This window comes from Austrofundulus limnaeus, unplaced genomic scaffold, assembly GCF_001266775.1.
Source record: "Austrofundulus limnaeus strain Quisiro unplaced genomic scaffold, Austrofundulus_limnaeus-1.0 Scaffold356, whole genome shotgun sequence".
NCBI lineage: Eukaryota > Metazoa > Chordata > Actinopteri > Cyprinodontiformes > Rivulidae > Austrofundulus > Austrofundulus limnaeus.
This window is the reverse complement of record NW_013952758.1, coordinates 79857-93458: the sequence shown is the minus strand read 5'-3', so window position 1 is coordinate 93458 and position 13602 is coordinate 79857. Positions and strand designations below refer to the sequence as shown.

Below are 13602 nucleotides of genomic sequence, written 5' to 3'. Positions count from 1 at the left end.
AAATAAACAAAAAAAGAATTTTACCTCAAGTTTTATAATTTAATTGACCATCATATTTATTTTTCCAGCTTAGTTCCAATAAAGTGTATATTTTATCACATAATTTACGCTTTAGTGTTTTTATCATTTTTTAAAATAAATTTTTCCCAGAAGCGTTTTATGTCCGTGTTGCTTTTACATTTCTCTGTCTCTTGTGTTTACTTTAACTTGTGCATTTCTGTCTAATTAAGCAAATAAGGTGGGCGGAGCTTCCTGGTTCAGCTCCTCTCTTATTGGTCAACAGACAGGAAGGAGCAGCTGCTGCTGCCTCAGTTTAGGTTAAAGTTTAAAGTAAAAACAGGAGACAGAAATGTAAAAGCAACACATGGAAACAAAAAGACTTGTGGGTAAAATTATAAAAAAATAAATAACATTTGAGAGACACAAATGCATGTACAAATATAAAGAAAAATAAAATATATGTTTTTATGAGAGTAAAATGTAAAGTATGTGCTAAAATATGTAATTTGTTGAAACTAAACTGGAAAAATGTGTAAAACATGAGGTAAAGTTCTCCTTTTTTGATTTAATTTTAAGTGTATTTATTTATATTTCTGCTTATATTTCTAATTATGACAGTTTCAGTCCTCCACAGAAACTTAAATAAAGTGAGATAAATGAAGCTGATCTGTGATGGAGAAATTTACAACAAAATGATCTGAGTTTTAACCAGAGGTGGCACTGAGGCCAAAATCAAATCCACATTCTTTTCAGTCTAAAGTCAAAGAAATTTCCATCAATATCTAAAAACATCCAGAAAAGATGAATAAAAATTAAAAATCAAAAATCAGATTTTAAGAAAACCAAATGGTAAAACAAAGTTTGCTTCATAAAAAAGTTTAAATTTAGTCCTTTTAATCATTTTAAAGTGAGAAGCCTGCAGAGCTCGTTACAGTAAGACCAGTTCTATCAGGAGTTCTGGTTCTGGTCCTCTGACAGAACCTGTTTCCCTGCAGGGTGCTCACAGCACGAGCGGAGGAGACGAGCACACCGAGTACAACCTGCGCAGCCGCACCGTCATCTGCGACTCGTGCGGCCAGCCGTCGGACCGCAGCGGCGGTCTGCCCGAGGGCCTCGTGGGACACTCCTACTTCCTGGGAACCAACGAGCCCCGACAGGTACGGTACCGTGGAGACGTCTCACAACCCCGCCCCCCGAGTGTGAGTTTAAAGTGTGATGTGCTTCCTGCACAGGGCCGAGTGAAGCCGGAGAACTGCTCCGTCATGTAAGACGGCGACCATCACCTCACCTGAACGCACCACAGAGGAGCGCTTTTCTACCACCAGGATGTTCCTCTTTATTTTTATATATGAACCGTTGTTGTTTTGTAGCCTGGTTTAATGCATTCGATTGGTTTTCCAGGTTTGGGTGAAGGGCTCAGATTGTGCTTCGTTATATTTGTGTTTCCTGCATGTCTGCTGAGCTACGAGCTCAGCTGTGGTCGGTGGACACGCTCAGCTGCTGATCACTCATCAGGTTCTCCCAGCGTGGTTTATATGCAGCAGGAGAATCCTCCAAAGACTCTCAGCTCAGGTTTTAAACATTTACAAAGTGCTTTAGATGATTTTCTTTCCACAAAAACAATCATTTTCAGCAATCGTCCTCACAGCTCACCTCTCAGATAAATATTTAGATCATCTGATGATGGTTTTGTCAGCTTGTTTTTTTTTTGGATGCTCAGATAATCAGGATATATTTGGGTTTTTTTGTGATTTAAATCAAATGAATTAACCAGAAATCTCATCAGCTGAGTCAGATTTATTCTCAGATTAATCTTACGGTGCCTTCAGAGGAAACCAGGTTTTCTCAGATCACATGATTCAAGCTGCAGTCCTGTGACTGTCAGCCCCCTCGTGCCCCCCTGGTGAGCCGTTAAAACTGGTCACGAGCTGCTTTTCCTGCTTTCTGCTCAGCTATACTCTGTACGCTTTGCTTTTATCCTCAGTTACTCACAGCAGGTAGATTTGTACTGTAGTTTGGCAGCTTGACTCATTTATACTCCAGTGGAAAGTTTATCAATATGGAAAATACTTGATGGCTGTGTTTTTGTTTTTTTTTTTTGGTCTGATGCAACAATTATGCTCATTTTTATGTCTTTATTCCTAAAGTGCCTCGAAACTCTTGTACCTACAGATGTGTAGAATGAATAAAGAGCCAGTCTTTATCATGTAAACTGCAGACGTTATTACTGGATATAGTTTATTTTCTGTCAGATGAAATATGACCCAAAGGTGTTCAAGCCAAAGTTTGATTTTCCTTCCAGAAAGCTAAATGAGGCCAAACGTTGTTCGATGTATTTTTTCCTACTCTATAATAATGCTGAATAAAACCTATGTTTTCCAGTCTGTTTTTTATTTATATATATTGTTACAAAAACAAAAAGAAAAGTGCAGATATTTTTAATATGCATTATATACACACACATGTACCCACAGTTACATTCAAAAATACATTGATGTACAAAAAAATCAAACATTTACAACATAATGTACATTCAGTTTGGTTTGTTAGAATAAAAGAACTTCACTGGACACAACCACGTGCTTAAATCCAAAATATGACGGAAAAAGTGGAGCAAAAATTCACTTTAGTATTAAAAAATGTTTTAAAGTAGACACGATGTTTTTAAATCATTCAGTTGGGTCTTTATAAAGTGGAACTACAGCTTTGGTCTGAATTCCTCCGTATTCTAACTTTTCCAGCTCCTCTTTCACCACTTTTCTGCTGTGTCTCAAAGCAGCTCGTTTTGTTACTGTTCCTTTAAATTGCCTGTGACATCATTTTTTTAAATAATACCGATGCATTTTTGGAAAGATAATGAGAACATATTACAAAATAATTTTCATGTTGCTGAGATTAACAGTTGATATTTGCATGTGAAGTAACAGGAAGTGATGTCGAAGGGGAATATCTGCATGAAAAATGACATCAGAGTCGCTGTCAGACTGACAAAAAAGAAGAGTTCAAATGTTTCAATAAACAATGACCAGTGAGTTATTTTTCTCAAAGGAGTTCCCCTGTGATGTCACTTCCTGTTTCTTTTTTGCCGAGCCAGGTTCAAAAGAAAATAGGTCGTCCAAATGGGTAAAATAATGTGTTCTGCTAAGTTTCTTAAATAAAACAAAGTTTTCTTTGACTTTTTGTATCTAAAGGATGAACATGTCACAGGCACTTTAAGATGCTTCAAGCTCCTCACCCCCTCCTGCTTCCAGACCGTTCCACTCCGGTTTGAGAGGAGGGAGGGGCGCATCTTCTAGCTTGCAGAAACGTTTTCTTTACAATTTAGTTAAAAGACGTCAACAACAGTGGACCAGAGTCTGACCCAGAACCAGATAATTAAAACAAAGTTGTACTTGGTAAGTCCAGACCTTATTTGGTAATTCTATAATTTAACATAATATTTCTGAAAACGTCATAGAAAATAGAGAAAACTGAACAGGCTGAAAAATCTGACTCATATAAAGAAATCTTTGCACCTGGAGAGACTAAATTCATCTTTTCTGCCTCCTAGAAACTCCAAGTCCAACAAAATGAATTTAAAAAAGGTAGATTTTACAGGATATGTCCCCTTTAAAGCCAAGAGGGATGATGGCAAGACATTTTTAAATAAAAGGCCAAATGAAGATCAACACCTGGTCACACGGACCAGCTGCAGATGATAAAACACACCTGCTCAAACCTCAGGCTGATTTTTGTACCTTGAAAGTGAAGAAACTTGTTTTGAATGGTCTGATCTGATTTTCTGTAATTCATCACTTCCTGTTTGTGCTTTCTATCTGTTGATCTGTAAAACACATGGTTCTGAATCCTGTGAAGCACTGAAAACTGGCTTTGTTCTACATTCATGTGAGCTTAACGTTATATTCATCTTTATATTTACAAAGTTTGGATTCCAGCAGCAGCAAAAAGCCACGTTCAGGAGCGACGGCATCAAACTGCAGGAAATAAAACTCGTTTGAACAGACGGAGGAATCATCGCAGACAAACTTCTCCCAGGAACAAACAAAGTGATTCACTCAACCAGCCCCGAGTCCGAGGGGGTGCAGTACCACCCTGAGCCCACAGGGGGCGGTGCTGCCCCGACAGGTGGCTCCATCACTGAGCTGAAGGTCTTTACTCCTCTTCATCACTGCAGAGTTCTCCTGGGGGAGGGCCGGGGGGAGGGGGGCCGGCGGACCGGGGGCAGGTCGTAGTGTCCCGGGATGTGGCTGTTCACAGGGAGGTCGTAGTGGCTCTGGGGGTCATCGAGGGGGGCGTGGCCAAGGGAGCTCTGACGCTCTGAGGAGAAAAAACCTGCAGTTTGAGCTGAACGACCTTTAATCTGAACAAGTTACAGAAAATATCAATATTTTGAATCAAACATGACGTTTCTGAGTTCTTAGAGTCAAAAAATACAATAAAACTAATTTAAAGCAGCAGGTTTGAGCTGAAAGATCTGGAGCAAAAACTTATGTTTTAGCCAAATGTTCATTATTTAATGAGTGATCATGAACCAAAACATATTTCCTCTGCTGCTAAAGACATGAACCTGTGTCTGTTAGCAAAATATCTCCCGACTCAACGGACAGACAAGTAAAAACTGGTTTCCCGATGCCCCGCCCCCTCACCTCGGCGCAGCGTGGCCACGTGGAAGGGCGGTGGGCTGATCTCGGTGTACGCCCGCTCTCTGGGGACGGCCGCCTTCATCTCCATGTAGCTGCTCTCCGGGGGGCAGAACGGGGGTCCCGGCAGGTCCTTGATGGTGGCGTAAGGGTTCTCGCTGTTCAGAGAGCTGCTGCTCACAGCCGCCAGGTCCTTCAGCTCTGCTCGGAAAATACACGAGTCAGCAGCCGAAAGGTCAAAGGTCAACTCCAGAAACTTACTTTGGTCCTTTTAGGCAGAAGTTTTCATTTCTAGACTCAGGATTTTAGGTTAGTTTGACTCTGCTGAACTGAAATATTTCAAATAAAATCATCACAAAGAAAAGTTTGACTTCTGTGATTCATAAAAACCTTCCTTTGATCTGAATATTCAAATAAGACATGAGAATTAAAGGAAAAATCTTCAGATATTTACAGCTTGTTTTTATCTCCAGCTTGTATTTCCTGCTCTTCAGCAGCTGCAGGAGGAGAGGAAGAACAGGGAGGAGGAGGAGGTGATTAACTACCTTTGTTGTAATATTTTCCGAGGCTGGCGCTGTAGCTGTAGCTCCTGTCGATGCCAAAAGCTCCTGTAAACAATAAAAGACACATTTTCTGTCTGTACTTTTCATTTATGTCAAACTAATCAGAAGCAGATCAGCTGCTGTGGACACGTGGAAAATCAGCAGCAGGTGTGAGAACATCACTGCTGCCAAAACATCAGCTTTTTATGGAGTTCGAAGCGTTTATGGCTCCGTACCTGCAGGCCCAAAGAACTTTCCCCTCAACATCTCCTGTGATTTTACACAGAAAAAAGTCACTAATGTCTTCAATCCAAGCAGTTTCAGACAATCTGAAGCTCTTTTGGATAAAAAGTGAGCTTATTAAAGCTTTTATCAGAGTTAATTCTCTCAGCTTTTTGCTGATTGAACGAGTCAGGAGGTCAGGAAACCACTGAGCCACTTTTATTAGCTCAATAAATGTATGTCCACTCTGCAGCTGCATGAATTAATGTGAGTCAGGATGAAATGTAGATCACCCTCCACTGTTCACGATGTTTGGGTCAAAACTGCAAAAAGAACAGAATAAGTAGTAATCTGCACAAAGAGCTTCATTAAACCAAACTTTAGCTGTTAAATTCACCAATATGTCATCTTATTGATGTTCGGCTGTTCATCAGGGCTCGTATTTATCAAACTTCTTACAGTGGATTTTTAGACGTCACTATCATTTACCAGTTCAGTTCCCAGAATACGATATAAACGGAACGCATCATTATCTTGACATTTCTCCAACAATATTCTTGAACATGAAATCCGAGGCAGTGATTGGTCCATGCCAGTGTTTTACCTAATGACGTCATCCAGGATCAGTTTGTGGCACAGCCAGGTGTCACACATCAGCTCTAAGACTGACACTTAAGATTTACTCCTACACTTCACTTAAAGACTGACACTTAAGATTTACTCCTACACTTCACTTAAAGACTGACACTTAAGAATTACTCCTACACTTCACTTAAAGTAAGACTGACACTTAAGAATTACTCCTACACTTCACTTAAAGTAAGACACTTAAGAATCACTCCCACACTTCACCTAAAGTAAGACTGACACTTAAGAATTACTCCTACACTTCACTTAAAGTAAGATTGACATTTAAGAATTACTCCTACACTTCATTTAAGACTGACACTTAAGAATTACTCCTACACTTCACTTAAAGTAAGACTGACACTTAAGATTTACTCCTACACTTCACTTAAAATAAGGCTGACACTTAAGAATTACTCCTACATTTCACTTAAAGTAAGACTGACACTAGGATTTACTCCTACACTTCACTTAAAGTAAGACTGACACTTAAGATTTACTCCTACACTTCACTTAAATTAAGACTGACACTTAAGATGTATTCCTACACTTCACTTAAAGTAAGACTGACTCTTAAGATGTTCTCCTACACTTCACTTAAAGTAAGACTGACACTTAAGATTTACTCACACACTTCACTTAAATTAAGACTGACACTTAAGATTTACTTCTACCCTTCACTTAAAGTAAAATTGACACTTAAGATTTACTCCTACACTTCACTTAAAGTAAGACTGAGACGCTTGATAACTGACTTTTACTCTCAGCTTTTAACTAAGAATTTTTTTACACTTAAGTCCACTCTTAGCAGCATTCTTAAGAGTAGAGTTCTATAAAGTACTTGAAAAAAATAAGTAAAAGTAAAATTACATGAACAGAAAATGACTTTGGTAAAAATAAATTTCACTGATGTGAAAACTACTCAAGTAAAATCATAAAACTGTTCACAAAAATTGGGAAAGTAGAAGTACTTTTACACACTCTCTAAGAAATAAACTGTTGAATTTACTGAACCAAACTGGTTCCACTAAGTCAGGTTGAATAAACTGGGCAATATGTGTATTATTTTATCAGTTTACTCGACTAGACTTAGTGGAGCCAGCTGACATGACTTTGTTGAGTAAATTCAACACTTCATTTTTTAAAGCAGAAACATCTTTCATGATGAGTTGGAACATATTTAACTTTGTAACGAATAACTAGATGTTACATTTTAAAGTAAAGAAGTAAAAGTATCATTTTTAGCTTTAAATTTAATGAAATAAAAGTAAACGTAGCTGTTTAAAAAATTACAAATCCTCAAAAAATTACTACTTAAGTACTGTAAGGAAGTAAATGTACTTAGTTAGTATAAACCTCTGCTTAAGAGTAATTCCAGGACGTTTGATAAATAAGGAAGGTGATATTTTGCTAACAAACCTGAGTCTTTGCGGGCCTCGTGGTGTTTCCAGTCTGCGGGCAGCGTGGCGTTGCTCTCCACTCCGAACAAGGCGCGCCGCTCCCTCGCTGCGTTCTTCACGCTGCAGAACAGCTGGTTGTTGTTCTGAGGGACACAGACAGGGTCAGTCCAACGGGCCGGACTTTAAACTCACCAGAACCAAAGAGACGAGCTCCACCTTGATGATGCGCTCGTGGTTGTTGGGCAGGTGTGGCAGCGGAGGCTGGCTCTGGTTCAGGGTGTGGTAACTGGGGTTGGAGTAGTAATGATGGTAGCTGTGAGGAACGTCTGCAGGAGCAGAAACACAAGAATTACAGTCGAACAGGTGAAAAGGTTCCTTCAGCTCCGACAGAAACAGCATGAAGACAAGCAGCGGTGGGCAGCGCTAACCCAAAAATTAGTGGCGTAACTTCTAAAGCACTTAGGCCAGGGGTGTCAAACTCCAGTCCTCGAGGGCCGCTATCCTGCATGTTTTAGAGCAGGGGTGTCAAACTCCAGTCCTCGAGGGCCGCTATCCTGCATGTTTTAGAGGTTTTCCAGCTCCAACACACCTGATTCAGTGATTGAATTAACTCTTCAAATTGGGCAGAAGCCTGTTAATCACCCAGCGATCAAAATCAGGTGTGTTGGAGCAAGAAAACCTCTAAAACATGCAGGATAGCGGCCCTCGAGGACTGGAGTTTGACACCCCTGACTTAGGCCATAGAAAAACTAGTGGAAGCTAATTTTAAAGCACAAATTCAATTTGACACTTACTAGCTGGCAACAATCATGTAGAATATATGTACAACACTGCCAACTAGTGGTGTATGAACTCTTTTACAGCTTAATCCTACAACCCTTCATTGCTGGGGATGTGATTTCCTGAAACAGACCTTTAGCTCCTGGTGTAAAAATTAAAAAGTTGTTGAGGATTGCTAGTTCGGCTGCTTCTTTGTCTTTTTCTTTTGTTTGTTGTAGATTTTTCATTAAAGAAGCATCAATAAAGTAATTTTAAAATTGTTTATTGGAAAACTGAGGCGATGCATTCTGGGTACATGACGGATTTGATTTGTGACGGGAAACGAAACACAGGAAACTATCTGCAAACTTCAAAGTAAGAGCTTGGATTTTAAAGTTTTCCGTGTAGTTGCTCCAGTTGACCACTAGATGTCAGTCTTCARCAGCATAACATCTTTAAATCATTTCTGCGTCTCTAACCCTGTTGCTTCGACCAATTACATCAAGTATTGAGCTCCAGCATTTAAACTTTATTTTTTTAAAAGGATCTCCGATTGCAAAGTAAAATAAATCAATATATACAAAATTTTAGTATGGATTACAAACGTTAACTGTTTTACTGGGACAGGGAGTTCTAAAGGTTGCCTTCCTGCTACGTAAGCAGACACAAAGCATTGTGGGAAATGAGAACCGTGACCCAAAGCAACAGTCAGCAGGATGTATATCTTCACAATAAGTGTGTTTATCTGGGAGAGGTGCTGTTGGATAGATCACATGTTGTGATTCATTGACAGTCATACCTTCTGCTGTTCAAGTTAATGATGACTGGTAGATAATTAATTATTAGCGGTACTGCATTTTAATTTTAGAAAGTGCAAATCTGCTTATGAATTATAAAAATTAGTAAGACCGCTAAAATGCAAATGAAATTTTTAGGTCCACAATTAGTGGATTTGTGCTTTAGCAGACTGGTGCCCACCACTGAAGAGAAGACGTCAGCAGGAAGACATTTAATCTTATTAAATCAGATGAGCTTACGGGGCGTGGCTCACCTGGAGCTGACGGGACTCACCTGGAACGGCGTACTCAGAGTTGACGCCGCGGCTGGTGGAGAAGGAGACGGTGGGCGTGTTGTTCTGCTTCTCCTTCTGCCTCCTCCTGTAGAGCAGCAGCAGGGCCAGCAGCAGGACCACCAGGAGGACCAGCACCACGATGCCACCGATGGCTCCCCAGGACTCCTTCTCACCTGGGGGCAGGGGAACCATGACGCTGCCCACCTGCTCCGAGGAGTCTGGTGGAAGAAAAACTCCCTTAAAGGAACTTTAAACTCTTTATTTGGCTCTGAAAGTGAAGATTTGAAATAAAAACAGATTTTAAATGAGCTTTCTGCTCCAGCTCTTACTGTTCTGGCAGGTGGCCCCCCAGTAGCCGGGGCGACACACGCACTCCCCGGTTTTCTTTAAACACGTGTCGCTGTTGGGGCAGCGCTCAGAGCAGGTCTGGTTACAGTGGGACCCCCAAAGACCCTCAGGACAGGGCTCACTGCAGCGGCGGCCTGAAAGAAAATTTCATTAATCACATTTTAAACAATAAATAAATAAATAAAATCTGCAGCCCAAAGAGCTGAGGAAAATATTCAAAAATAAACCTCCAAAAACAGTTTCACAATAAAAGTTATGTCTGATTTTTATTTTGAAACGTACCTCAGAAATAACAGAAAGGTTCAAATTTTAAATAAATGTAAACACAAATTTGCTCCTTCAGTATTTGGACAACATTCTGTCCAATTTAACTTATTTTTTGCTTTATGATTGCTTAATTATATATTTTTCTGTCTTTTCTTACGGTTTTCATGTTGTTTAGTGTTTTTAAAGTGCCTGGGACATGCATATTCTTTAAACACAAAAAGTCAAAGAAAACATCTTTATATTTAAGAAAGTTGGAATAATACACACACTTTAACCCATTTTATCCCATAACTGTTGTATTTTCTTTTGAACTTGACTCAGCTAAGATGAAACAGGAAGTGACATCAGAGGGGAACTCATTAACAAAGAAATCTCTCATTTTTGTTTATTGAAACAATATTATTTAAACTTTAACTCTCCCTGATAGTGACTCAAAATAATGTTAATAAACATCAGATTGTTCTCTACACTCTGTGTTATTAGCTGTTGTAACAACGCTCTGTTCACATGTGGACATTCCCCTCTGACATCACTTCCTGTTATTTTACAGACAAATATCTCAACAACTGTTCATCTCAGCTACATGAAATCTCTTTTGCAATATTTTATCAATGTTATCTTTCTAAAATGCATTCATTTGTATTATAAAAATTTGACATCACAGGCACTTTAATGAGTTTAATTACTTATATTCTGTATAAAATGTGTCAAGGTTTCATTCTGGTGACAGTACCCTGCATCGCCATTTGTATCACATTTGCTACGCAGGATTCTGTGACCTATATTTTATCAATGTGGTCAATATTTTCCTCAAAAACCTGTTATATATCATGTGAGATCTGTGTTCTGCCCTCTGGAGGATTATCAATGTACTGCAGGAAGTGGAACTTTTTTTTTTGCCTTTTCAAAATGTCTTCTATGGAAGCCCATTTCCGCCACCCTGATAAAAAAATAAAACATGTATCTCATAATTATGACTTAGCTATCTCATTATTATGAGATGCTATCTCATTATTATGAGATACTATCTCATAATTATGACTTAGCTATCTCATTATTATGAGATAGTATCTCATAATTATGAGATAGCTAAGTCATAATTATGAGATACAAGTTTTATTTATTTTTTATCAGGGTGGCGGAAATGGGCTTCCATAGCCTGCTGACATGAGGTCATACACACATTTTTTTTCAGGAAAACTTTTGCTAGTTTTGGAGAAGTTATGGTAAGAATAATATCAATATTGTTTGTATTTTTTAAATAAATACTTTCTACGTTGAAACAATGCATAATTACTTAAAATATATATATTTTTAATAGTACAATTAAACCGTGTTAAAAATTTGTGTATCGAACTTGATACTGCAGGTGCTCCAGTCCTGAATTGTCATGTGACATTTTAGTAATTTTAGTAATTTAATCAACAGTATTCTTGCCACAATACAACCACACACTGTTTTGGATGATTGATTAATTACTGAAATGCCATTTGAAAACACATTTTGGTTTCCTTTGAAATTATAATCTCTACGCTGTACTGACTAAATATTTACGTGTTAGATGTCAAAGAAAATTGAGGAAGAAAAGGGAAAATAAGAAAATATCATCAATGTGATAATAGATGGCATTTTTTTATAAAGTGTAAGGTACATCTGTGCCTGAACAAGGACAGAAACTGTTTATGAAGTGAAATAAAGGGCTGTAAAAACTTCATTGTAAAAAAAAACAAACAAAGAAGTAAATGTCCTAGACTGTCCTAAACTTGTTAAAAGTTATGGGCAAAACTGTCTTTTGTTTCTTAATATAACTTTGTTGTGAGCAAAATGTTACCAAAACAGCCCAGTGTATCAGATTTGATACAAAAAATATATCATAAACAAAGTGATGTGGCAAAAAAAAATAGATTTTGTTTAAAGGCCCAATAAACATGTCAGTTCTAAAAAATGTGAATTTTCTGAGTATTTCTTAAAGGGTTAAAAAATAAAGATGTTCTCAGGGCAGCGATGCTTCAATTAATTAAAAATTACTGTTTTTTAAATTCAAACAGCAGAGATGTGAAAATAACCGAGAGGTGGTTTGAAAACCCGTGGCTCCTCCGTCCTGTTGGACCGTCTCTGAGGACACGGGGCCAAGCTGGCAGAGACGGCGGGGGGACGTCACTCACCCGTCCAGCCTGGCAGACAGAGGCACTCCCCGGCGGCGGGCCGGCAGCCGCTGGCGTGAAGGCAGTCGCACCTCTTCAGACAGCCGGGGCCGAACGAGCCCACCTGCACAGAGGAAGCAGAGCCAACAGGCTCAGGGTCACCGGGGGGATTCTCTGCTCCGGCACAGAACATGTAACTGGTTCTGAGGGCCCACAGGCTGTCGGCTTGGCTCGGTGAAACAGAACGAGTGTTTGAGGCCAAAACACAGACTGTACACAGAGTGATGTAAGGAGAGAGGATCTGCTGTGTGCACGTGTTCTCCTGCAGACCTCCCAACAAACAAGCCTTGACCTTTAACCTCTAACCTGCTAACTGAGGCCTGCAGAGACCCAACTCTGATCACTGCACAGTCTGACCTTTGGGGTGAACTTGCTGGGACGTCCACTCTTGAGAAGACAATAACCGTGTTTCCATCCATCCAAATTTATTTTGAATTTTGAGAAAATTTTTAAAAGTTTGCAAAAAGGAAAAAGAGAAGAAATGTGAATCAGACATGTTTCCATCAGCTGGCTTGAAGTGAATCAACCAGGCCACGCAGAGTGTCATTACATCAGACGCATGGCTGCAGGAAACAGGAAGTAGAAGTTAAAAACCCACAGGGATCCCAGGACAATAGAGAGAAGTTATCAGAAAGTTGTAATTATTCTGTCATATGAACTATTTTTGGTGATGTTACTGCTGTCTGCAGACGTAGAAAAAGAAATGTAATTCTCTTCAGCTGCAGTCGTGAGTGCAGCCAAGCCTAAGCTGGTACCGGTGTTGTGCGAATTTTAGTTACCCTGTGAAAATCTGTTCCCCCTAGAGATTAACCTTAGAGAGTCACCGGTCCAGGCATAACGTCAGACCAGAGGGAGGCGCTTCGGAGGCGCTTCCAACACAGGGGGAACAGATTTTCACAGGGGAACTGAAAATCGTACAACACCGGTACCGAACAGCCAGCAGGTACAGCTGATCATCTGTGTGAGGTAAACGTGTTTCCATCTCTCCTTTAACTCTTTTACAAAAAACTCAAAAACCACCTCAAGTGAGCGTAGAAACTTTTTTTGCAAATTAGAGGAATTTTTTCAAATCGTGCCGTTTCATTCACTTTTCTAATGCAATACTTCAAAATGCACATTAAAAAACATTGATAGAAACACAGTTTGTTTGTTTTCCTTCTGTCAGTAGAATGACGGACTCTAAACGACCTTTGACCTTTCCTGATGTGCAGCAGTTGCTTCAATAGTTGTGTTTCCATTGCAAATGTGAGCAAAACTTTGTTGATATTCTGTTAATGTCAAAAACACAGTTTCGCAACTGCAGTGTTTCCATTAAGTAAGAAATGTTATTAAAGTCACGTGAATACGTTTGTTCTCATGATAAGTCATTACAAACATGGCGGCGATGGATGTAAACACATAGCATGTTGCTACCACGACACTAGCGCTCATCATCAGAGGAGACGTCGGCGTCTTTGGCTACGTTCACACTGCAGGTCTTAATGCTCAGTTCCGATTTTTTGAAAAAATCCGATCTTTTTG

At 39.4% G+C, this 13602-nt stretch overlaps 2 protein-coding genes and 1 long non-coding RNA gene across 6 annotated transcripts in view; 2 read left to right on the top strand and 1 right to left on the bottom strand.

Annotated features, from left to right (window-relative positions):
• LOC106528028 (lamin A) overlaps window positions 1-2381 on the top strand; it is a 40747-nt gene extending 38366 nt beyond the window's left edge. For all 4 annotated transcript variants that reach the window (XM_014023073.1, XM_014023072.1, XM_014023071.1 and 1 more), the window contains 2 exons: window positions 996-1157; window positions 1233-2381. In XM_014023073.1, the coding sequence (XP_013878527.1) occupies window positions 996-1157; window positions 1233-1268 (198 nt within the window). In that variant the 3' untranslated portion in view covers window positions 1269-2381. The remainder of the gene's footprint in view (window positions 1-995; window positions 1158-1232) is intronic.
• A 1030-nt stretch (window positions 2382-3411) lies between these two features.
• Window positions 3412-13602, bottom strand: part of pear1 (platelet endothelial aggregation receptor 1) — a 59408-nt gene continuing 49217 nt past the window's right edge. The window contains exons 13-20 of the mRNA XM_014023070.1: window positions 12043-12145; window positions 9592-9744; window positions 9262-9480; window positions 7648-7757; window positions 7451-7574; window positions 5186-5248; window positions 4647-4841; window positions 3412-4317 (exon numbers count right to left, since the gene is read on the bottom strand). Of these exons, the coding sequence (XP_013878524.1) occupies window positions 4166-4317; window positions 4647-4841; window positions 5186-5248; window positions 7451-7574; window positions 7648-7757; window positions 9262-9480; window positions 9592-9744; window positions 12043-12145 (1119 nt within the window). The 3' untranslated portion in view covers window positions 3412-4165. The remainder of the gene's footprint in view (window positions 4318-4646; window positions 4842-5185; window positions 5249-7450; window positions 7575-7647; window positions 7758-9261; window positions 9481-9591; window positions 9745-12042; window positions 12146-13602) is intronic.
• The window catches only part of LOC106528027 (uncharacterized), a 13620-nt gene continuing 11172 nt past the window's right edge, over window positions 11155-13602 (top strand). The window contains exons 1-2 of the long non-coding RNA XR_001311459.1: window positions 11155-11333; window positions 11439-11440. This is a non-coding gene — a long non-coding RNA (uncharacterized LOC106528027). The remainder of the gene's footprint in view (window positions 11334-11438; window positions 11441-13602) is intronic.